The 27,154-nt window shown below is 36.9% G+C and overlaps 1 protein-coding gene across 1 annotated transcript; it reads left to right on the plus strand.

Annotated features, from left to right (window-relative positions):
- The first annotated feature begins 100 nt into the window (after positions 1–100).
- LOC106159696 (uncharacterized) lies at positions 101–24,051 on the plus strand. Its single transcript, XM_086996324.1, has 11 exons — positions 101–169; positions 996–1,260; positions 1,556–1,680; positions 4,845–6,027; positions 7,425–7,474; positions 7,797–7,967; positions 9,139–9,358; positions 9,619–9,789; positions 10,988–11,097; positions 11,334–11,436; positions 21,993–24,051. Exons 1-11 carry the CDS (start codon positions 101–103, stop codon positions 22,022–22,024), a joined length of 2,499 nt encoding a protein of 832 aa, XP_086852450.1. The 3' UTR covers positions 22,025–24,051.
- The last annotated feature ends 3,103 nt before the right edge of the window (positions 24,052–27,154 follow it).

Raw genomic sequence — 27,154 nt, forward strand, 5'->3', positions numbered from 1 at the left:
AGACCAATATCCCAAAGTTATATGTTAAAATTTTGTAAAGAAATTCCTTTATCTTAGCCACATTTTTGTTTACTTTAAGATTGAGTCATTTTCTGCTAGAATGGTGTTTGATATTCTTCTTCTCTTTATTCTACAGCCGCTCCACCTGCCTCTCCTGACAGAGCAGCAGGTAAGTAGTGCACATGTAGTAAAACAAGATTCCGTCTTTTGCTCATAATCTGCGAGAGTTGTTCTTAGCTTGTCGATTAAGTATGTGAGTTCCTGCATTCTTATTTTCATCAAACTGTATTAATAATGTTATATTAAAATTGACTATACCTTACAATTTTAATTGATTTTAATGAATGTTAAAACATTCAGTATTTATCACCCAGTTATGTTTTGAGCTTACTCACTTGTATTCAACAGAGAGGATACATTTTTAAGAAAAAAATGTTTTTTTTTTGGAAATTGCCGATAAACCTTCAGAAACAGATGAAAGCTTCTAATTTATTTGATAACTGTTTCACAAAGTTAATTGACACTAAATACATTCAAATTTTGTCAATGATTACAATACTTTTTTATGCTAAAAAGTTTTATTTTAACCGCACTGTTTATTGTACAGTCCTTTCCAAAGGTGAAAGTGGATCTCATACCTCTGGGGAAGAAAACATGAGTAGTATAAGAATGTTGACGATATGTCGATGTATGAACAGTCCCTGACAAATGAAATAAATTAGATTGAAAGCATGTCTATAAAGATTAAGGTCTAGTCTCTCTCTCTCTCTCTCTCTCTCAAACCCCCCCCCTTGAAGAAGGCACATCAGTTGAAAACTCAATTGGGCGCTTGATACCAAATATACTTATTACGTGCATTTTCAGTCTAATTTATTTATTTTTATACAATATTTATACAATATACTGCGGGATTAATACGATGATTTAGATGAATATGCATGCATTGTAATACATAACAATATGCATTATGCTAAAATCAGTTAGTTTGGACATAGCTTATTGTATTCCTTGCAGTGGCAGAAAGGGACCATCTAGATGATATTGACAAGGAGCTATTGGAAAAAATTGAGAAAATTGCTCGAGGAGAACATGTGGAGCCAGAGAAACAGGTCACAATTTGGGATTTTGCAGGACAGGATGTCTACTACACCACGCACCAAACATTCCTCTCAGAGCGGATCATCTACTTGTTGGTATTCCGACTTGACCAGGACCTCGATGATAAAATCCGTGTATACAGGGGAGAGAAGACGCTGAAAGGTATTGTTGAGCTTTATGTATATATCTTTTTAGTATTAGTTTTTAGTAGTGATAATTTTAAATGGTTCCGATGAGTGTTTTAGATTTTAATATTGTAGTAATTTTAAGGATTTTAGTTATATTATCCATTGTAAGCCGCCCAATAAGAAACATTTTTATTATTATTATTATTATTATTATTATTATTATTATTATTATTATATTAATTGGTGCTATTTTTTAGCAATGCTGAGGAGAAAACACTGATTAATATTCATCTTTGCAATAACCTCAAGGCTTTATATGTATTTTTCAGAGTTTATTATGTTTTGGTTAAACTCAATCCATATGCACACTATTGGAAAATTGAGGGAAGAAGACAAAAATGCCATGCCATACGTCTTGATTATTGGAACTCATAAGGACATGTTATGCCCACAGGTGAAAACACTTTTCTTATCACAATTATTCAATTACTACCATACTTATTCTATGTATAATTTCTATCCCTTCAACCATATCACATTGTGATTCCTGATGAGTGATTTAATTATTGTACCACCAGCGTTAGCGCTGGCGGTACACATGGTTTTGGTCCCGTCCAGATCGTTCTGCCGGCTCCGCCGGACGGCTACCGTTACCGCTTCTCCTCCTAGACCGTAAGGGCCCCCGTACCCATCTCTTGGATTTAGGTCACCTATAATCTCAACTCGTTCCACGTAAAATTTGGGCTTTGTCGGTATTGGGGTCTGGGTGTGGCACTCATTGCAATGCACGCTTGTCCAAAAATGGCAAAATTAAATGCTAATTATCTACCCTACGGAAGGGGTTATGGGAAAAATTTCTACAGACGGCTTTCCAAAAGTCATATGTGTAGATTTCAAATATGCCCTTGGATTTGACCTTTGACCTTTATTTCAAGGTCAAACGGGCCAAAATTTTCAAAAAAATAAAAATTTTTACGAAAAAAATTTTTTTTGCTCTGTTATTCAGACACCACACAGACTTAACCAATTATATTATTGGAAAGTGTTACCCTTCAGGTCATCTTTCATCTCCGTGAATTTGGGATCAATCGGTGCATTTTCACGGGAGTAGCGGCCATAAGATGCCGAAACTGAAAACTGTCTCTAATTCGGGAACCGTTAATGCTAGAGACCCATTCTTTTTTGCATTTTGTAGATCATGTAAAGCCCAACACTGAAAGTGGTCTCCGTTTTTTTTTTATTCCAAACGGTTTTCCAGTTACGGTATCAAAAAGTACATATTAGTGGTGAAAGCAAAATGTGCAGTAGGGTATAGTCAGGTGGCTAAGTCCAAATTTTATCCAGAATTGTGAGAAAGATGATAAAAGCATGAAACTTTCCACGATGAATGACCATTGGGTGTTCATCTTTTTTGGATCGGGGGGGTTGACAAACACATAATGGTCATTCATCGTGGAAAAAATTTCATGCTTTTATCATCTTTTGCACAATTCTGGATAAAATTTGGACTTAGCCGCCTGACTACTTTTCACCATGAACTAAACTTTGCATATTTTGCTTCCCTTTTATCTCCAAAACTGGCAGAGATAGGTCCATAGTTACTATTGAAGTTGAATGGGAAGTCATATACTGGCAGTCTAAATGTGACCTTGAAATTGACCTTTGACCTACTTTTCACCATGAACTAACCTTTGCAAATTTTGCTTCCCTTTTATCTCCAAAACTGGCAGAGATAGGTCCATAGTTACTATTGAACTTGAATAGGAAGTCATATACTGGCAATCCAAATGTGACCTTGAAATTGACCTTTGACCTACTTTTCACCATGAACTGAACTTTGCAAATTTTGCTGCCCTTTTATCTCCAAATCTGGCAGAGATAGGTCCATAGTTACTATTGAACTTGAATAGGAAGTAAAACACTGGCAATCAAAATGTGACCTTGAAATTGACCTTTGACCTACTTTTCACCATGAACTGAACTTTGCAAATTTTGCTGCCCTTTTATCTCCAAAACTGGCAGAGATAGGTCCATAGTTACTATTGAACTTGAATAGGAAGTCATATACTGGCAATCCAAATGTGACCTTGAAATTGACCTTTGACCTACTTTTCACCATGAACTGAACTTTGCAAATTTTGCTGCCCTTTTATCTCCAAATCTGGCAGAGATAAGTCCATAGTTACTATTGAACTTGAATAGGAAGTCATACACTGGCAATCTAAATGTGACCTTGAAATTGACCTTTGACCTACTTTTCACCATGAACTGAACTTTGCAAATTTTGCTGCCCTTTTATCTCCAAATCTGGCAGAGATAGGTCCATAGTTACTATTGAACTTGAATAGGAAGTCATACACAGGCAATCCAAATGTGACCTTGAAATTGACCTTTGACCTACTTTTCACCATGAACTGAACTTTGCAAATTTTGCTGCCCTTTTATCTCCAAATCTGGCAGAGATAGGTCCATAGTTACTATTGAACTTGAATAGGAAGTCATACACTGGCAATCTAAATGTGACCTTGAAATTGACCTTTGACCTACTTTTCACCATGAACTGAAATTTGCAAATCTTGCTGCCCTTTTATCTCCAAAACTGGCAGAGATAGGTCCATAGTTACTATTGAACTTGAATAGGAAGTCATACACTGGCAATCTAAATGTGACCTTGAAATTGACCTTTGACCTACTTTCCACCATGAACTGAACTTTGCAAATTTTGCTTCCCTTTTATCTCCAAAACTGGCAGAGATAGGTCCATAGTTACTATTGAACTTGAATAGGAAGTCATATACTGGCAGTCCAAATGTGACCTTGAAATTGACCTTTGACCTACTTTTCACCATGAACTGAACTTTGCAAATTTTGCTGCCCTTTTATCTCCAAATCTGGCAGAGATAAGTCCATAGTTACTATTGAACTTGAATAGGAAGTCATACACTGGCAATCTAAATGTGACCTTGAAATTGACCTTTGACCTACTTTTCACCATGAACTGAACTTTGCAAATTTTGCTGCCCTTTTAACTCCTAACCTGGCAGAGATAGGTCCATAGTTACCATTGAACTTGAATAGGAAGTCATATACTGGCAATCTTACTGTGAAATTGACCTTTGACCTACCTTTTGATGAATTTAACTTTGATTGTACCATTTTAAGTTATATATATTTTTTTTGCATATTTTGAAAATTCTTGTTGATTGCGTTTTTACAGCTTGTCAAGCAAAAGACTGGTGGCTGTGTCCCTTATTTTGTGTATGTGGGGGTCTATATGAATGTGCTTGCTCCAGCCGGTGGTACAATATTCGGAGGCGGTATCGCCTCTCTGATCCTCTAGTTTAGAAACTTTTCACTATGTGACTATTTGTGGATGGCATGATTAAATGTTGGGGGAAAAGGGTGTTCCTTGCCCCCTGTACTCCATCCTAATTTTATAGGTTGACCGTTCATTGCAACATACCCCATTTCTCAACTTGAACAAAGTGGACTATATCATATACACACATACACATACACACACCCCAGTAATTGTTTTCTTTCACACTGACAATTTAACATTATTATATGGTAATGAAGAACAGCTACAAAAATGTCTTAACTAGTTTTTATTCACAGGGCGACGTTGAAAAGATTTTTGATAAACTCAAGAAGTGTCTCGACGACAGGCAGGTACTCAAGGACCACGTCTACCGATATTTTGCCATAAGCAACTTGGCCGAAGATGATGGGGAGTTCGCTGAAATAAAAAAAGCGATCGAAGATTTGTGCGGTTATAGCAGCAACAGTATTGCTACCGTTCAACATCTTTCAGTGAATTGGATTAAATTGGAAATGAATTTGGCAGAGAAGAGTGAAGAAACCCCCATCATATCTATTGAAAAACTGAGGGAAATGGCAAAAAGGGTAGGACTCCCCGATGAAGAATTACAAGAAAAATTCATTCCTTACCATCACCGTCAAGGCGACATCCTACACTTCAAAGTTGATGGACTGGAAAATGTCGTCATAATAGATCCACTTTGGTTAGCAGTTGTGTTTTCTGCCATCATGACCAATGCCAGCAGTCAACCTGGAGGCAGTCACTTTGATCTCCTGAAAGACGATCTGAAAAGAGGAGTGCTCAATGAGGAGGTATTTGATGAATATCTAAAACAAATCAAAATGGCCGAAAAAAAGACTGAAATCATTCAACTTATGCTGCATTTCGACTTGATGTTAGAAATATCCCAAGCAGTTGAAAACCCTCTGCCTGGGTCTGGAAAGAGAAGATTCGTCGTGCCCAGTATGCTGGTATCCAATATCAGTGTAAATAACGCCTTGTCTGAGACGGATCCACAGAAATATTTGCTTATCGCATTCCCTCACATTCTGTTTCCTATCGGGTTGTTTCATCGTCTGATAATCCGTCTTCTTAGGAAGTATAGAGCTCAGGAATATAAACATAACATTCCAGTTGTTGGGTTTGACTATGCCTCCTTCCGTTTGGGAGACGAACAATCGGTGCTCCATCTCGCCATTGAAGAAAGGGCCATGAGAATGATGATAACAAATGCTACTGGAAACAAACCAAAACCTGACATATACTCCAACGCACGGGAAACTGTTGAAAAAGAACTGTCAACTCTTAAGGACACGTACTGTCCCAGTATGCAGTTAGGCTTTCGCATTCGGTTAAATGACAAAGGAAAAGATATTCCAATAAAAGCAGAAGACGTCCAAGAAAACGATGAGATATGTAGATCTGTAGAGGGCACTGAAATGCCAATTGATGTGACACCGTATCGTGTTTGGTTTTCAGGTAAGCATTAAAATTTTAGGTAGTTTTACTGTGAACAGACATTATGTTCCTGAATATAATTAGGGGTAATGTAGTCATTGAAATCGGTGATACTTAAACTGATGTAAATGCAACTAATCATATTGGGTGATGTACTATGATGTACATGAAGAGAATTAATATTTCAAATTGTTGCCAATAAACCAAACTTCATATATTTTAAAATAATGTAACTTGATAAATACCCAAAGGTATTTTTTATAATCCCCGAAAATGATATCTTTACAGATCTTATCAGCATTTTTCCCCTTGGCAAATTTTTGCCCATCGCCTTTGTTAGAACAGTATAAATATCGCCCACAAAGTCATGCAATTTATATTTTAATCATTCCAACAAAACAAGTTTTACATGGGCATCAACGTCTGTGTGAGGGTAAGACTGTTGCAGTTCTATGTGCCGAACATTTTTATGTACAGAAACAGATGTGTCTGTACACATAGCCGTCACCTGCGTCTGTCGTCGCAGTTGCCGTAGGCTGTCACCATTGTCGCCGTTGCCGTGCACTCAGCAATAACACGATAAGTGGAATACCATTTTACATTTTGTATTCAAATTTGCATATATGTAGCACTGATAACACAATATAAGAAAAACAGATGGGCAAATTGCCATTATACTCACAGGACTGGTCAACCTTTCTAAAACGTAGGACGAGTTCGAAAATCAGCATAATCGGGCCATTATTTTTTAAGTTATGCTGTTTTTTCACATTTCTTCAGATTCAATTCTTAGGCATGTTAACAGTCTCATTATTTAACTAATAAGATACCTAAAAGTGTTTGTTTGACATTTCCTGCATCTTTACAACATTGTTAGTTGATTATGTAAAAATGATGGTAAACTTGTTATCATGTATTGTATAATAAAGTGTCAAAAATGGAAATAAACTCATATAATTGCAGTTTGTAAGATTCAATCATTCACTATGTTCAGAAACTCAGAATGGAGGAAATTGGACATAAAACACTGTTCTATTGATATTTTTCACATCTCATCAATTTTCTAAGTTGATCATATGAAAATGGCAGTAAACTGTTAATTTTGTTATATGTTAAAAAATTGTCTACATTTTGGCATTTTCAAGGTGTGACTTTGAAGTTCCATGGGCCTGAAGACCTTTGCTAGTCACATTTTCTGAATATCCGTGATACTAATATTTTATTATTAAAGATTGATGGTTATTATCCTGTTAAACATGTCAGTGAGAGATAAAACCAAAATTAACAATCATTTCGGAACGACACTTGGATTTTGCAAGGAAAAGTACGGCGTAGGATAGGACATAAAGTATTTTGATGGGGCCCTAGAGGCCAAGTGCCAATATATAATATATATTAGGCCAATCTTACCATTTTAGCAGCCCCAGAGAATCAAGACCGTCGTGCAGCCAAGTGTCCTGAAAACGAGGCAAGTTATGAGCTTTTAAATACGTTTGTGTCTAAGTACTGTGCAGCAAACACAGAACGTTATTATAACGTTACCATATCATATGTCCAAAAACATTTTGGTAACATTATAGGAACATTCTGTGTTTGCTGACCATTATCCTCACTTGCACAAGTTTTAGTAAGACCATGAAATTAAATATACTTGTATATACACAATCATAAGAAAAATTGGATACACTTAGGCATAAATGCGCACTTTTCACTCTGTTACACTTGCTATACGACCTCCGATATTTCTAATGATAAATTTCACATAAAGACAGTGTATGTGTGCGTTTCAGTACAAGAACGATTCCGAACCGAGAGGTCGTGCACTCATTATCAACAACAAGACATTTTCCGTGGACTGGCTTCCAGAACGTGATGGTACCGAGGTAGATGTTGTTGCCTTGAGGAAACTATTCCATTACCTCCATTATGAGACAGACGTTATCAGTAACCTGACTGCAAATGTGAGTTCATTAATAAGATCATGGTGTGTTTGTAATAAAACGAACATCGTAAAAGCCAAATGGCTTTTAGGTTTCAAAGAAAGACTAACATACTTTTTGGTGATATCTAAATATATTTATCAGTGACACAAAGATGATACAATTGATACTTGAACCTTTTGGTTCAAAACAGGTGTTGTCAAACAAACTTTTCGGTCACATTTTATTATGTTTATCTATTTCACTGCAATATATTTTTCTACCAAAATGAAGCTTTTCACTCGTTTCTGTTCATTGCATGTATTTGTATTTATTTGAGAGACATATGGTACACTGTATAGTTATACAACATTGGTCAAAAAGGTTGTCCCACCCCTATTTCCATGTACTTTTATTTACAGGTGATCACCTTACAACTATAAATTGTTAGAAATAGATCACTGAATTGGAGTGTGCAATGCAAAGGAGAACTAACCCCATAAAAACCTGGGCCAAATCCCCCATCTTGTTTAAGAAGAATCGGACAATATTCCACAAAGCAGAATTGTAACCCGTGTTGAAGGCTTGTCGCGCCGTCTACAGGAGATAATTGCAGTACGCGGTAGACGCACACGCTGTTAGGCACGTGACCTTTAACAAGCATACACTAATGCTAATTGTGTGTGAATTTGGTGACATTTGATGGCGTCTTTTCAATTTTATAGACATTTCTTTACATCTGTAGAAGTCACAGAGAAACAGTCGATTTGAGGGGGTTCCTCTTATAAATTTTACTAAATGGTATAAAATATGTATATTTTCACCACTATTTTGTATTTTTTAAACCATTAATCACGTTAGACACGGTATCCGTAATAAAAAGCACTATTTCTAACAATTTATAGCTGTAAGGTGATCATCTGTAAATAAAAGTACATGGAAATAGGGGTGGGACAACCTTTTTGACCAATGTTGTATACAGACAGACATGGCGCACAATCTACAAATATACCACCATATGTCCGTCCTCGGTGGCTACTGCCTTTCACATTCTCTGTTAGCGTCAAGTATGAATTGATGCTGCCATTTTGCTTTACGCTGTCGTTGATAACCCAATTCCGTATGTACCACGTCTCTGCAGTCATTGCATGCTATTTCATTTGAAGTACACTATGTTTTTATGTCACTACTTCTTTTATTTTAATGTGTAAAGGAAATGAAGGAAGAAATAGAACAAGAAAGTCAAAGAAACGATCACAAGATCTACGATTCTTTCATCTTGTTTCTACTGAGCCATGGTACCGAGGGTGCTGTTTATGGAACGGATGGCTATCCTTTACCCTTCAAATATATCAAAGCCATTTTGAATAACAGGAAATGTCTTGGCCTGTCGGGCAAACCGAAAATGATATTTATTCAGGCTTGCCAGGGAAGTAAGTTATGGAATGTATTACACAAGCTTGAATACCTGTGATGAAAATAACATGCAAAATTATTAAACAAATGTATTGGGATATTAAACTGTATTAAGTTTGTCTCCTTTAAATTATATTCAGCCACACGAAACGAATGACGCTTAGTATTATGTAATTGTTTAATTAGTTAATACTGATATCAATTCTAACTTATATGTAAACATGTAATCCACATAAGGGTGTATGGGGTATTTCATTTTTTTTCCATATTCACCCAGAGATATTGGACAGTGGGTCACTCCTGGACGGACAAACAGTTCAACAACCACAGCAAGCACCACCTGCAGCAAACCTTGGCGATGAGGTACCCGATGCTCCACACGAGATTCCAAAGCCATCCAATGATCCGACTATGTCTGATTTTCTCGAGGTCCATGCGACTTCACCAGGTACTTTAACCGTGTTTCTTTGTATGCCATTTTACTTAGGCCTTACAAATGTGTTTTTCGTCAGAAAAAAAAAAATCAAAATGATAAGGTGCACGTGGTGATGCTGGGATTATGGCATTTTGCCTCAGGTAGAAGATGGTGTGCATTTTGTGGTCTTTCGACATATTGTGGAGAACTGTATTGTACGCACTACATTACTGCACCAGTAAATACTGAAAATGGTGCATGTATTTTTATACAGTATCAAATAAAATATATGTGCCAAATTTAATTAAAATGTACGTACATTTTTACCATAATGCTTTTAAAAATGCGTTCACGATCACTAAGAAAAAGGAAAGTGTGTCGAGACGTTACCTTATTGTATTTGGGAAGCTGTCAGACAATTTCTTTTGATAAAATAGACTTTGTAGCTTATGCAAATGTTGAGAAAAAAACATGCCGATTATGGAAAATTCATATATCAAAATTTAAACTATGTATTTCGACAGATTTTAATTTAATTTAATTTAAGAATCGCGATCGTGTATTTCTGACATTGAATTCTCAGTGTGCACAAAGTGTAAGCATCGAAGGCATTCATGAATGTGGACATGTTTGATTCTTTGAATCAGACGCTTCATGTTACTTGATAGCGCAGAGGCACGCCAGGGAAAACAGAGGGAGAAAAACAAGTTCTGGTTTTTCTTGATTGAAGGCTTTGATTTGTTGAAGGGCAATTCTGTATAGCCTGGTTTCCAAAGATCGTGTCGCAGGCATATCAGCAAAACAAAATGCATCGCCAAGGACCCGAATGCCATGGCAAAATGTTTTAAGTTTACTTTGTTATTTTGATACAAATAAGCTTCTGGTTGACATAGATTTGACTGGTCCTCAACTTTCCATGCTGCACTGTGCCTGACCGAAAAAAAAAAAAACCCTTAAAATGAGTAGTGATTCAGTGTTCCAATCATGCCTGCGACAGCTAGAAATGTGACCCATATTATTTGCCTTTTGGAGATCATTTCAGGTCGGTTCACTGTAACACTATCGGCAAATAAACTTTACTAATAGTTCCTCGATCTACGCGATTTATGAAATTTGCTTTTCCGCACTCTCAGTGACACTAAGTACTGTTATATTAACAAAATAAAAATAAACAGTACCGTTGCATCTACGAGTAAATAATTCGTTAAGGCTTCAGTATTTTCTGTTTCAGATTACGTATCTTGGCGACACACGGGAAAGGGAACATGGTTTGTTCAATCCATTGTCGATACATTTTATCGTGAAGCACACAAATATGACGTTTTACAAATGCTGGTGAATGTAAGTACTGAAATAACCTGAACTACATTATTTTACATTGAAAGTGTGTTAAATTCATTAGAACACCAATCAAATATAAAACATAGCTACCAGAAGAAGTGACATGTCGTAAGAGGTGACTTATGTAAATACAGTCCAACATGCACAGCCTTTTTAAGAAGCAGTGAAATGCTTTTCTGTATATTTTGACTGTTTAATCAGAACTGTTCACTTCATGTAATATTTTATTTCACCAGGTCAATCACGCGATCTCTCAAAAGCAAACAACAATGGGCAATAAACAGGCACCAGAGATAGTTACCAGCTTACGCAAGAAAGTTTTCTTCAACATAACTCCAGGTAAGCAAAAAGAATCACATCTTCCCGAGGTGTATTCGGCCGAATAATAAAGACTATGGAACGCCATTCACGCAAAAAATGCAGAAGTCAATTCAACAATCTATCTGCACTATTTAACAGCCAAAACCTACTTCAACTATCTAAACTTAATTCTACTAAATTAGTTTTTGTCATTTTAATCATTCGTCAAAATCTAACAATCAATAAACGATTCAAAAGTCAGTTACTGCAACTCAACAATCAGTCACCGCAACTGAACAATGTATTTTTGCGTGAATGGCGTGAATGCATGGAACGCCATTCACGCAAAAAATGCAGAAGTCAATTCAACAATCTACCGGCACTATTTAACAGCCAAAACCTACTTTAACTATCTAAACTTACTTCTACTAAATTAGTTGTGGTCATTTTAATCATTCGTCAAAATCTAACAGTCAATAAACGATTCAAAAGTCAGTTACCGCAACTCAACAATGCATTTTTTGCGTGAATGGCGCGAATGCATGGTGCGCCATTCACGCAAAAAATGCAGACGTCAACTCAACAATCAGTTGCCGTAACTTGACAATCAGTTGTCGCAAACGGTCATTCGCAGACTTAACACCAGATGGCGTGCGCGCACCGTCAGCGATCTGAAACGTCCTTGACCTTTTCCATGTTTTCAATTCCGCATATTATGCGCGTACATGTGGTTCATCGTGTTCGTATTGTCATGATATAGTTAATTATATAATAGTAGCATTGCGTTCAATCACATCATACTGAAATTAGATATGGCAATGAACCACATGTAGTTCCTACTCGCATAATATGCGGAATAGCACAGGTCTCAAACTACTGCGCATGCGCGAAAAGTACGCTGTTTGAAATAAACAAATGCATTTATTTTCTCTTCACAAATAGGGTAATTCCTTTCGCATTTATAGTGTTATATGTGGCACCAAGGGGATTTTCCACCCCTCCCCCACTCTTGATTAATAAAATTATCCATCGGGAGAAAAGAAAATTATATTGCAAAATACCGTATAGCTAAAAAAAAAACGACTATTGGTACGCGTATGATCGATAACTGATTTAATTCTCGTAAGATTACCATCCGCCCCCTTCCTCATGAATAGGTATTACTTTATTAATACAATGCTACCGTCGTGTAGCCGCATGTTAGAAGACAATGTTTGATTACGCACAGCAGTAGGAGGCCGCTACCCCTTCCCAGCAAGGAGTCAACACAGCAGCGCGTAACCCAGGGTTAATTAGGGGTTATTAGCTGTCCCCTTATGATCGGTATTGTTCGTCTTGATTGCAGCACACTTCCTACTCACTATTGGTTCGACCGCCTCTTCTTAAATGCTCTCTCAAACCTTTCCTCAGTCAGCCGAGAATGGAAACACGTTTATCTGCCGATAAACTACGTCGTTGATGTATTATTTGGCATCATTCTACAGTGGGTCATAAGGCTCTATCTATCATTTTTTTCGTCTCGCATTTTACCAGATTAAGCTGACGCTCGAAAACTTAATTTAATGAATAATTTCTCACGTGCACCGTATCCAGCTAATTTTACGACAATAACTACCACGGCACCTCCGCCATTTGCAATTGTAGACGAACCACGTGTTTCCAACTGATAGGCCAATACAACTATACCAGACCCATTGTACGAGAAAAGACCGTTCATATTTAATGAATTAAAAAACATTTGAGGATTGCGATTTTCTATTGATATACTATCGATGGTATCCCTGTATTAAATCATCCACTGCTACCCCCTCTTTTGTAGTGTAGCATGACTCGTATCACAAGATGGCCTTAGAAATGAAGTAAGACAGGCCTACACTCTGATAGTTTTTAGTCTATTATTAACCCTAATGTCGTTGCTTGTCATTCATTCTAGAACTCTCTGCCAGGACATTTATAGGCTACTTCTTAACGGATTTTTTTTTATTTGCACGGATTATTTTTTATTTGCAAAATGTTCGAGGACGTCTCTGTCGTTATCGCCGTTTCTCGGACGCAGTCCCAGGCAAAGGATATCGGAAAGTTTCTAAATAAAAGAACTTATAAATGCTGCCACTAGCCATCCTTATTGTTCCTAAGTAAAGAGAGGCGATAATGATCTTTTCTTTCTTCTAGCTTAGTCTGTCGACTAAAATGAACAATGTTAGGCCTACAATGCAACCACCTATTATTACGACCATTAATGAGGTTGTTTACTACACTCCCTTTCTTCATGATCGCGAAACCAGTGGGGTGCTGTGTTTTAAATATATAAAAAAGGGTCTCGCAAGGTGAAGCTATAATAATGAAATAAAAAAATCCAATGAATAGGCCTATCTAATAAACCATGAAGCACGTAGTCTAGGCCTCTTCTTTGACCGACATCACATTTTTACATTCTTTGTTTTAATAAGAGGACGAACGTGGTCTAATTTGTCTTTTGGTGGTGTGTGATTTTGCTCGAAGTAGCGGAGTCAAGTAAATCGGTGATTTACCGTTGGTAAGAGTAGCGATCATCGCTCCTGCGTCCTCATAGATTACTTTCTAATCACCCGTAATTAACGCAGTCAGGAATAAGCGCTCAAATAGGGGTTTTGTATCAGGGAAAATTTTAGTATTAATCTTATGTTATTATGTATCTGTATTATGTAATCATGTAACTCATTTTCCCAAGGCAACCACCAATTATGACGACCATTAATGAAGTTCTCTGCTACACTCTCTCCTCATGATCACTTGCTCGATCGTGAAACCCTGGAGGTGTGGTATATATATTTGGGGTAGTTTACTATAGCATGCTACACTCTCCTCATGATCAGCTGCTCGATCGTGAAATCTGGAGTGAAACCCATGGTTTATCTAACAATGGTTTAAATAAATAAAAAGGGTGTCACGGAGGTGAAGCTGCTTAACTCATAAGAATAACGAACGAAAAAATACGATGAACATTTAATAAACCACGAAGCACGTATGTTTTGACCGTTATCGCCTTTTTTCCATAAGTTGTCTCAACAAGAAGGCAGATGTAGTCCAATTTGTCTTTTGTTGGTGATTCTGCTTCAGGTGGCTGAGATTAGTTGATCGGTGATGCACCGTTGGTAAGAGTAGCAATCATCACTCCTGCGTTCTAACGGATTACTTTCAAACCCCCCATAATAAACGCAGCCAGGAATAGGCGCTGAAATAGGGGGTATTAAATCAGGAATTAATTTTTGTAATTATGTATCCGTAAAATAAGAATCGTAACATTATCACGTATTTTTCCTGATGGAAAATATCATAAATTATGCACACTGATCGAATTATAAAGAAAATCTCCAGATGTAAACAAAGGTCAGTCAAGTATCACTCATCCCAGGCTGCAGGGCAGATATAGAGAATTGAATGAAGCGCCAGTGCAGTGATCTGGCAACCCTACAAATTTGTCATAATGATTCATGGGCAAACAATAGAAGCATGAAATTAACACCTTTTACAGTGTGAATGACGACACCTTATGAGGCTTTTGTTTCTTCCCCTGGGTTGGCATTACAAAGTAAGTATGTTGACGTAAGTGTGTTGACTTTTGCATGTTCAAAGGAACAATGGAAATGTCATTTCAAAACAAAGAGCCACATTTCCCTACTTAGGTGGCCAAAATATTGTCAATGAAACGCAAAAAAGACAAAATCACCAGTTGTTACTGACTGAGTCTAACTCAAATGCAAAAAGGTACGCACAGCGACAAAGCGCTATTGTAAACAATGACCCGACGATAAGATCAATAAGATGTATAAAATGACTATTTGTACTATAAAACTGTACCCCTGCCCCTACTTGTATATTATTACACACACAAGGCCACCCTATACCAGAGTTACAGATTGATTTTTCATTACACAGTCTCTTGCATTGAAGAAAAATACTCATAATTAATTTGCGACCCTAGTAGAGGTCTTCTCTCGCTTTCTCTCAAATCAAAATAAACTAGCAAACATGAAAATTGGCAAAATGTATTAGAATGTAAAGTGTTGCGAACCCTTTAAACAAGGTGAATGGTAATATGCACGTTTAGACAAATTTTAATTTTAATTTCAATTAAATTTAATTTTAATTAAAATTGATATTACCAAAATTAGTAAATGTCGTTTGCGTCATGTATCAATATTTTTGCGCATAACGGTACCTACGTTATAAACATTCAGCAAAGATATTTGGAAGGCCGCTCTTTTGTTGTTTATATCAAAGGAAAACTATTTGATACCCATCGTATCAATCATTATACCATGATAAGAGATTAGCATACTAATTTATGTCCCCAGTAATAATAACTTTAACAATAACAACAAACCTTCCTACTGTGCTTTCCGTTGCAAAAACAATTAGCCACGACTGTTTTATATATTAATAGATATTTATAATAATGACAATTTCAAAATTTTCAAAAGTACCGACAGGGACACGAACTCACGTCGGGAAGGTTGCAGACGACTCAACGACGTTAACCGTTGTTCCACCAATTCTATTGTTCACGCATATAGATATCGACAGCTCTTTATTGCCGCGCATGCCGAAGCTTTGCGGAAATTGCCGAAGGCTAGGAAAATTCTTCAAAATATACTTTTATTACATTTAATCAAATCCAGACTATCTCCCACTGCCCTGAGGTATGGCTAAAGGCTTTCAGTTGTCATCAGACTTTGTAATTTGGGAGAAAAAGTGAAACAGTAACTTCTGGTGATGAATAATAGGTAATAGTGCTGCAAGGTGTTGTTTTTTATCCCTGATGTACGGGTAGCTTTTTCTACAGTTTCTATAATTCTCTTAACGTATGAAAATATGCAGGTTTTCTGATATAATAAGACATTGATAAAATCAAAACCAATAATACTTTTAAAGTCGAGAGTCGGGATAAATATCGGCAAGGTGGAGATATGTCCCGCCGGCGCTTCCGCAACAGCAAGACTGAAGGACGCAAGTTACAAAGCAAAACATGTTTAGTCAAGTTAAAGACTTAATTACCGGTTTAACTTCGGCGGCAGTGCCTACTGCTGTGAGCAACATGCGCTGTCCATCGTAATCCCCCTATCATTAACACTGTCGGGGACGTGCGCATTAGCGCGTCTGATGTAGACAGCATGTGCTATTAAAGTGACCGGGGACTTATTAGCTATAGTGTACATTAAAAAGCGTAGGAAGGTTAATTGCAGATAATGCTGTGAGGATATTCTAGGGGGTCATGCTGATACTCCCCCGCACCTTAACTCCCCCGTACTAATACTCCCCCGCACCGATACTTCTCCTTAGTAAATTTTTGCATTATGCACATCGATACGACCTCACACCGATAGATCCCCGCATCGATAAATCCCCTCTAAAATTGCCGTTATACACACCTCGCAACGATACTCTCAGCATTATTACTCCCCCTATGCAATTTCCACGAAACTGAGGGTCTGGGTAACGGAGAGTCATCCCTTTATTTAATTATAGGCCTACAGGTTAGGGTCAATCGACGTAAGTGGGTCAAAATCTAGGGCGGGGCTGAATTACCTATGCAAATTGATGGGAACTGGACTGTCTATCATGGGAGAGTCTGTCACCTTGCATCAATTTTTTTCACATATAGATTTGAAAAATTGGTCAACGACTTGGAAGCACGGCCTACATTGTATAAGAAATACTTTTTTCAAATGGAAAAACGCTTTGGATATTGGTGAGATAAGTAAAAAAAAAATGACCACAGGGAGATCCTTGGTGATGTTGTTTTTATGCTATTGCACAGTGCATACAACTCTTAATTGCTTACAATTGAACATCGATATTGTACAAAAGAAGCCGCAAAGTTCCTAAAAAATCTTGGGCAACAACACATTAGTCTCGGTCACAACCGGCCGCACGGGCTCTTACGACCCGTTTGAGTCCAAATTTTGCGGAGAATCTCACGTGCCAAGCAAGTCCTGTATGCGAAATTACGAGTTCGTATGCACGTATGTAAGCACGTACGGAGGATACTAAACATTTCCAATAGATTCTACAAATAATCTTTGTTACGCTTTATTCTACAAATAATCTCAAGTTACGCTTGCGGCCTCGCTGTTTAAATAATCTTTAAACAGCGAGGCCGCAAGCGTCACTTGCTCCCTTCGCAAGGAGTTTGCAAGTGAGACTTGCGTGGTCCAAGATGCACGTCGCAAGCAATGAAAGAGAAAGTGCCCTTTGCGTGTTGAGTACTGCGCACGCCCTCACATCTATGACGAATTAAGTCGAAAACACGGCGGGACTGGGAGAATAATAGTTGTGCTCACGACGCATGCTCGTATCTCTACAATTTCGTTGTCCAACAATTTTCAAAAATTTTGAATTTTGCTCAATTCAGATTCTAATGTGCCTCCAAAAGACAAGGGAAAGAAGTTTAAGAGCAGAAAAGAAGGTTGGAGGAAGATAACAGAAAACGAAGCGCTTTAGCACTGCTTTTTTATTATTTAATAATTTAACAAAACCATCGTTGCCTGAAGAAAAGACATAGCTGCGTCATCTTAGATTAAAACTAACTTTGCCTTAAGTAAATAAATATAAGGGCATATAATATAAATACGGTAACTACAGTAGGAGAACAATATTAATTTTGCACAAACATTACTCAAATTTACAAGGCATAGCTGTAGGCCTACGTACTGTTAAGCTGCACGCAAAGTCTGAGATCGACTTCGAGTAACGCCCTTTATTTTCCCCAATATATTTCGAATAAAATGTGTCAATTATGTGTCCCAAGAGGGTGGTGCATCTTTAAAAAAAAGTAGCATAATATAAAGGGTTTTGAATCACGATTTGTGTTTACAAAGCCCAGGGAATCTTTGCTTTGGGGGAGTAGTGTTTTTGCAGAGTATTGGTAGGCGGGAGCATCAGTGGGGGGAAGTATCGATGCGAGGATGTAAAGAAGCGGGGGAGTATCGGTGCGGGGGAGTATTGGTGCGGTGATGTAAAGAAGCGCGGGAGTATCGGTGCGGGGACATATAGGCATTCTAGACGGGGGCGAACTCGGCCAACATAAAAATTTTAACTTCGTCTTACGATTTTGGAGCGCCTGTTCTAATTTTTAAAAGCGAGGCAATGGAACCAAACAATACGAATCTCAAAAAAATTGATATTTCTTAATAGAGGTTATAGCCGGGCGTACATCAAAAGGCGGCTCGTTTATTATTGTGATATGTAATAATAATTTATGTAAAAGATACGATATAATAGATTCCTGTCGATTAGCTTTATTGATTTTTTAAGTATTTGGAGACTAAAAACACAATTTAAGCTGAATGGTTTCAAATCGAGGCACCACGTATTTTAATACTGTTAAAACCATGTAAAGGTCAAGGACGTTTCAGATCGCTGACGGTGCGTGCGCGCCATCTGGTGTTAAGTCCGCGAATGACCGTTTGCGACAACTGATTGTTGAGTTGCTGTAAAGCCCCCTTTACACTGGACGGCGTCCTTTCTGCGTCCAGCAGTCCGGTCCCATTTGAGAGTTAAAAAATTATAATATTATACATGTCGACAACTGGCCGATCATTGAGCATTCATTCTGATACAAAATTAATGCTCGTGCCTCCTTTTTAAGACCACAGCGATGCCAAATTTCATGGTCGCAGAAAGGATGCAGAAAGGACGCCGTCCAGTGTAAAGGGGGTATAACTGATTGTTGAGTTGCGATAACTGATTGTTGAGTTGCGGTAACTGACTTTTGAATCGTTTATTGATTGTTAGATTTTGACGAATGATTAAAATGACCAAAACTAATTTAGTAGAATTAAGTTTAGATAGTTAAAGTAGGTTTTGGTTGTTAAATAGTGCTGATAGATTGTTGAATTGACGTTTGCATTTTTTGCGTGAATGGCGTTCCATAAAAGACTCGAGATCAAAAGTAAGCAAAAACAACGAACCTGGAACGTGTTAAGGTACAAACAACGCTGCCAGTCCTGCTGAAGATCTCATCCTTTTATCAAATGTCTCAAATCTCCAACCCAGTTGCAGACCCCACCTACAAAATTGTTTCCCAACTTCAATAAATTATTCCCAACTAAAGCTGGAACTTCAAGGTTATGATCTTCATAAGGTTATTTTTCTCATCAATGTTATTTCTATGTGTTTCCACCTAAATTGCACCACAACTCCTAGCATTCACGCACCTCACATTCATTTATCAGTACTTACTCCTCCTGAAGTGATATGGGACTACATTGAATCAGGTTATCCTTTGGGCGGATTGCTGGCACAATTTAGTCTCCTTCTTACAGATTTCAAATATTCAATGTTACATGTTGTCCCTAAATCTGATCTTCACAAAACTCGTGTAATTTACGATCTTTTTTTTTATCCCAACCTGGTCTCGGTTGATTCTAACATTCCAAGAGAGTTCTCTGTGGCACAGTACGACTTCATTGATGCTGTTATCGCACATGTCCAACATTTTGTTCGTGGTGCTCTTTTAGGTATATCTTATATTCAAGATGTTTTCCACATTTTACCGATTATCAACTGCGTCCATCCCTTAAAGGCCCAGTGGGTCACCTGTGACCTACACGTTTGACACGTCCCCACCCACACCACACAAAATGAATCCACTTCATTTTGCCATTTCCTATTCCTTATGTACTAGTTTATCCTTGTTGACCAATAAGAAACTAGATCATTATCCTTCACTTACTCAAATATGTCTGCCTCCATAAGAAGGAGTAAATGCTATTGTCTAGTGGGTTTTTATGTGTCTGTATTGTCATCTCAAGGTAAATAATAATTTCAATATTCTGGCTTTTCATTATAAATACAATAGTCTTAAACCACACAGAAATGTTTTATACAGTTGTTAGCTATGCTTCCGGGTTTAAATTTATTTTTTATGTTGTTATTGTAATAAAAAGAGGTTTGTGATATCTTGAAACTTAGTCATTTGTTTACCTCTAAAGCCCAGTGGGTCACCGGTGGAACATAACCAAAAACTAGGTCAATGTTGCCCAAAACATTTTTTTCAACATTTATTGATAAATATGCTTATCACAACCCTATTACCTAGGTATTAAACTTTTCATGCAAGAAAAACATGTCTTGGGCCTTTAAGGGTTTTTCCTGGAATGATCTGTTTTATTATGAGAAATGTTTGCCAATAGGTGCAAGTTGTTTGTGCCAGATTTTTTAATCTATGAGTAAAGCTATGCAATGGATTATGTTGGAGAGATTTCATGATTCGGCCATGTCCCGTATACTAGATGATATCTGTTTCATTGGACCTCAAAATTCCAAGAAGTGTCAGGTTGATTTTTCTTGTGTTATGACATGGATAAACGTTTCCATTAACGCAGTAAAAACCTTTACTCTGACCACTTGTTTAACGTAAACAACCTTTACTCTGACCACTTTTCTTTATTTTATCTCATTGAAATAGATATAATACAAATGAAACCTTGGATAGGCTTTTAGGGTTTAATCTGAAATAAAATTTCAGGCATCGGTCAAATGTGTCTAATTTGGTTCAGTTTTGTTGTGGGATATGGTTGATTGGGCGAGTAATAACCCACCCACTTATTGTCCATGTGGTTCAAGTATGGTGATTTTGATGATCAAGGTAACTGCTTACTCCCTTGTTTCATTAAGTTATCTGCTATTCGAGGTTCTCTGTTCGAACCAGTAATCTCATTGTACAACCTTAAATTACTCCTAATGTGCCCCCTAGTCATGCGATTCCCAGATTATAACTTACTTTGATGTGTTTAGGATCTTATTATTTTTTTACTATTAAAAATGATAATTTTCAGTCATATGCACTTTTTTACCTCATTTGCCTTTGAGCAAAAACAGAGCTGCGTTGTGCTAATGATCATTTGGCTACATAAAACAGCAATTTAGATAATTGTGTTTATGTAGGGAATGTCTACATCAGTGAGATTTAAGTCATCCAGCTTTTTAGCTGCTTGATATTTACCCGCATTGTTACGTAGTGCAGTTTAAGCAGCTACGCTGGAAGATTACTTGCTTCGTTATTTAATTTTTATTTGGACACATTCCACCTTCCCCCATCACCCGCCTTAGTCCTTGTGTTTTTCTCTATTTTTTTCTTTTTTTTACTAACCAGAGTCTCTATTTCTGCGCCAATTACTATTGTGGTTTCATATATATTTTATTCTGAATTTATCTTGGTTGCACCCATTAAACTATATTATTATTATTTATATTATGACATTTATATAGCATGGGGTGTATGATAATCCCCCATTTTTGTAAGTTTATATCTCATTATCTTCGTCATTAATAAATGACAATTTTCAGTCATATGGACTTTATGCTATTTACCTTTGAGCAAAAAGCTAAGCTTTGTTGTGTTGGTGTGATTATTTGGCTACATGAATAGAATATTTCATCCACAGAGGTGTCTCTTGGTTGTAAGATATATGAAATAATATTCAAATAAATCTGAACTGAAAAAAAAAATTAATTAATTCTATAAAACGCAATATTTTGAAGAAACATGTTGTTGTAAAGAACAGTTTTCTTGCTGCTGTCATATCACCTGGTAATTGTTTGTGTTCTAGGTGAAGAAGAGCGAGTCCAAGACCAAAACTAAAGACGGCTGTCGACGGTTTCATGCACAGAGAGCCCGCAAACGAAGTACACATACTGGACAATAGAAGTGTCACCCCCTAAATCAGAGCAAGGAGTTATCTCTTATAACTCCTTGATCAGAGTAATAAAAGTAGGCAGATCTTCGGTACTTATAATGTCTGGTCTACTTATAATGTGACTAATGAGTATAAAACCGCTATACCATGGAGTTGTGTTGTTGGTCTTCAACTTGTACATGTACAGCAAATATTATTCCTGTCTTCCTCCAATATGGCAAGATACAGGCAATTACATAACGGTTATATGCCTCAAGTTTTAAACCTGAAGAGACGGAATATAGGCAATGTCAGAATATCGATACAATTGAATTGTTCAGTCAGAACCGTGCAGAGGGTCTGGTCTCGGTATGGAAACACTGGATCAAGAGACAAATTGCCTCTGATGGGTCGTCCAAGAAAAACTACTGGCCATGAAGACCGACGACTGATTTTGATGTCCAGGTTGTCAAAGTTCGACACTGCTTGTCAGTTGACAAGACAGTGGAACAATTTTACACATAAGAATGTGTCTGTGAAAATTACTAGGCGTCGGTTAAATGCTCAGAGAGTGTATAACAGGGTAGCAAGACAAAAAAAACTCATATATCGTTACAAAACAGGCAAGGTAGAGTGAACTAGGGTCAACAGGATCTGGAACTGGACAGTCCATGGCAATTGGTCCTATATATTTTTTTCTGGTGGGTGTCGCTTTGGTCTGACCTCTGATGACAGATGGGTACGATACTAGCGAACTGCTGGTAAAGCATTTGAAGCACATGCACTGAATTTTCGAACCCGGAGCAGCATATTTATCATGGTGTGGGGCTGCATCAGCATCCATTGCGTGGGCGAATTGGTAGTGGTTGATGGAAACATGAATCACTAGAAATATATCGATGTTTTGGAGTCAGGCTTGCTACCATCTATTACTAACATGTTTGGTGACAGGAGTTATCCATTTGTTCACCAGGATGACAATGCTCCTTGTCACAGGCCCAGAGCAGTTGATGATTGGTTTGAACAACAGGACATTCGCAGGTGATGTGGCCTGCCCAGAGACCGGATGCAAGACCGGATGCAAACATACCTGTAATAGAAAATGTGTGTAATGATATGTCAAAACTTTTGACAAATGTCCGTCTAACCAGTAGAGAATAATAGTTATATTATATAGAAAATAGTTATATTCAGTGTTTCACGCTTGGGCCAGCATAATCCCTGAACTCATCAGACAATTATATGAAACCTTGCCTAGTAGGCTGGCACCTATTATTAGGTCACTTGGCTATGCCACAAGGTACTGGACCTGAAAGTGCATATTTTGGTAGAATGTATACTTGGTTCTCATTTTGTGTTTTTTTTTTTGTGAAATTTGATGTTAATAAAATGATACCAGGAGCATAATATTCCACAGTCATTTATCTCCCCCATAGTATTGGTGCTGTAGGGGAGACACTGCTATTGTTCAGTGTGTGTACTTGCATTTTTTACTAGATTCTATTTTAAAATGGAGATATTAGGCAGTTCTCTATGAACATTTCATTCGCCTTTGGTGTAAATATTACAAAGGATTACGCAGTGCAGAGGTCAAATGTCTGATATTAGGGACATTCTGTCCAGCTCTTAAGGAATTATGGGGTAACATTTCATTAAACAGACTTGTAATTATTTCTGAATATATGTCTCACCGTCTACAGGAGACACATGCAGCACTTAGACATTAGCTTCTAAATAACGCAGTCTGATGCGGATAAAATATATGCTCTTGTTGATAATGTACATAAATTTGGTGATAGTTGGCGGGGTCTTATCACTAAATGAATATTTTTACCTCTCCGGAAATCAATATAGAATATCAGATAAGATGGGCATGAATAATCTAAATCTGCAATGTGGTATAAGATATGGATTTTCACACTGGTATTTTGTTTTATGTACCTTAGCCCATGTTGATTACAATGTCTGCAATAAAAATATTAGAGACAGTTAACAGGTCTGATGCGATCATTTGTAAACGAAAGCACATGCAATTGGAGGCGTGAAAACCTTTTTGATAAGTGGGTATGCTGTAATAGAAATATAATATACGTACAAAGAAAATTTTGTAATAGACTTGCGTAGTTGGTTCTGATTTTTATTCGAATATTAAATGTAACAAATGTATTACAAAACATTTGTTTATTTATATAAGCTGTGAATACCTGTAGCTACGATGTTAATTCAAATGTCTGCCGGGCATTCTATTCATAGGCGTCCGATTTCCAACAACTGTACCAGCACAGCTTTTTCTGACCGTACCATTGGTGAATCCACTGGGGCAAAGTAAGCCCTCTCCCTCATTTCTTAGCGACGAAACCACATGTGGGCATGTATTATCCTTACCCCACTCTTTCCCTAACAGACAAAACCAGTCAATATTCCAATTCATGCGCTCTTTATTACAATAAAATTGTCCTGGGCTCGGAACCTCAAAAGGATCGCTATGTTGCGCACGCGCTATAGCATGGCTAGCGTGCGCTATCCCGTATCTCAAAAGCTTCACAAATCCCGGCCGTGCGCTAATGTCCAAATCGCCATTAGTTTCGAGGCTATTATTTGCGGCCATACAAACTAGACACAAGTGTTTTTACACATGCGTACTTGGTCATTATATTGAAATCGTCATGGCGGCTAGTTTTGTTGTTATAAGAGAAAAATGCCAGGAAAATGCTAAAAGAAAGTGTGTGAGACATATAGATCCTATGGTAGAGTTCCAACCCCATATTTTTCATAAGAGATACTGCATGACACAGGAGAATGTGCTCAAACTGACCAATATTATTGAGGAACCTCTGAAAAGACCAACTACGAGGTCTTGAGCACTGTCACCCACTACCTAAGTTCTTGCTGCTTTACGTGTACTTGATACTGGGTCAGATCACAAGGTGGTCGGCGACAGCCTTGATCTGTCACCAATGTCGGTGTCCAGAAGCCTCCATGCTGTGGTAGATTCAATTTTAAACAGCCATGACCCAGCACTGCAGATCCAGTTTCCAACTGAAGAGGCAGATGTTAGGAGAGTGAAGAAGCAATTTTACAATATTGCAGGCTTCCCTAATGTCATCGGTGCCATCGATGGTTCTCTAATTCCAATAAAAGCTCCATCCCAAGATGAGAATTTGTTTGTGTGTCGTAAAGGCTTCCACGCTCTTAATATTCAAACAATAGTGGATGCCAAATTGAAGTAAGTTAATTAACATTTTAAAGGCATTCAGATATTAGAAAAACCTTTAGATCTACCCTTTGGCTGTTTCATGTTTGTTTCTATTAACTTGTTAATTTCATTACATTATATAGGTAGTGTAATATACTGCATTATTATCCAATGTTATTTTATTACCACTTATCAAACTTATATCTTGAATTATTATTCATTTTAAATACCTCAGAGAAAATTAAATTTCAATGTACATTAGCTTAAAAATATTATTTATCTCTTTATATATATATATATATATATATATATATATATATATATATATATATATTATTGTTATTTTTATTTTCATTATTTTTATTATTTTAGGTTTACAAATGTAGTTGCAAAATGGCCAGGTTCAACTCATGACAGCTTCATTTTCACTTTGATCTGACCCAGTAGAGACTACATGTAAAGCAGCAATAATTGGTGTAGCAAGCACTTGTGACAGTGTTTAAGACCTCGTGGTCAGTCTTCTTTAAGGTTCTTCATTGATCCCTTGAGTCAGTTTGAGCACATTCTCTGAAGTCATGCAGGATCTCTTATGAAATAGATGAGGTTGGAACTCTAGCATAGGATCTCTGAGTCTCACACACACACTTCCATATTCTCCTGGTATTTTTCTCTAACTCTCAGTTGGATCATTTATGAATCATTGTGGGATGAATACGGATTATTGTTTCATTAAACAAAAAAATGAAATTTGATGTTCTCTTTAAAATGTCATAATTTATTATATTTTGCATATAATACTAAGAACTGAAATTTAAAATAAGTGTACAAAATGACAAAGGTGTACAGGTTTGATTTAATATAGCAGCTAGTGTTCATGCAGGAAATTTAATAACAAATTCCAGGAATCAAAAAGACTGATACTTTAAGTCAATTACTTTTGAAGTACACTTTCAATGCAAATAGGGCAAAATAAAATCACTTTAAAGTTTATGTAAGAAACAAAACAGACGGTCAAGTTATGTTTTACATAATTTTTTTTATTTCATGAAATAATAACATTATGAAAATATAAAATATAAAAATATTATAAACAATTTTCTAAATGTATATTCTTGTCTAAATTAAAGTTAATAAGTACAATATAAAAATAAAGTCCTTTTCAAGGACAAAAGCAAATGAAAACCATCCCTTCTAAAAGATTTGTAACAAATTCCAGTTCTTTGCCGAGGTCATAAACTTAGTTTAAAATACAGCACTGAATGATCAAACTGATTCACATATTGAAAATTACTGAATGAAAAATACTGAAAAATTATCAAAAAGAAATTGCATAAATTAAAGGAAAAAAAATAATACAGTCAAGTTGGCATGTATATCCTTATAATCATTCTTGTACGTAAAAAAATAAGTAACAAAGTTTTATTTTTCATTATATTTGTGGTGGCAGGGTCCACAATAGGGATTTTGCCAATTTTGATGCAATATAACATAATACTCAACAGCATATTCACTACAAAATTAAAATAATATAAGTATATGTGAAAGTTCACAGTACAGGGATGATGACTGCAACAACAGATGCAACTAATGGCTAGTACAGTGATGTACAGTAACATACAGCTAGTATGTGTCTTGGCAAAAACATAAAATATCATGATCCCAATAAGATGCACTCACTGGTAAGTATCTACAAGAGAATCGCACTTCATTACATCCAACTTCATTTCACAGTATTCTGTTATTTTTTCAAATAACACTTAGTTACTTTTGTCAATTTCTAATCTCTCCCTTTCTAGTTGTAAACGCTCTTTTTCTACTTTCAACCTCTCCTCCTCTAATGCTAAGCGATCCTTCTCTACGTTGTAAAGCCTTTCACTTACATCTGAAATTTGAAGATGTA

The sequence above is a fragment of the Lingula anatina genome, chromosome 9, assembly GCF_051362555.1.
Source record: "Lingula anatina isolate TDL-2025a chromosome 9, LinAna3.0, whole genome shotgun sequence".
Lineage (NCBI taxonomy): Eukaryota > Metazoa > Brachiopoda > Lingulata > Lingulida > Lingulidae > Lingula > Lingula anatina.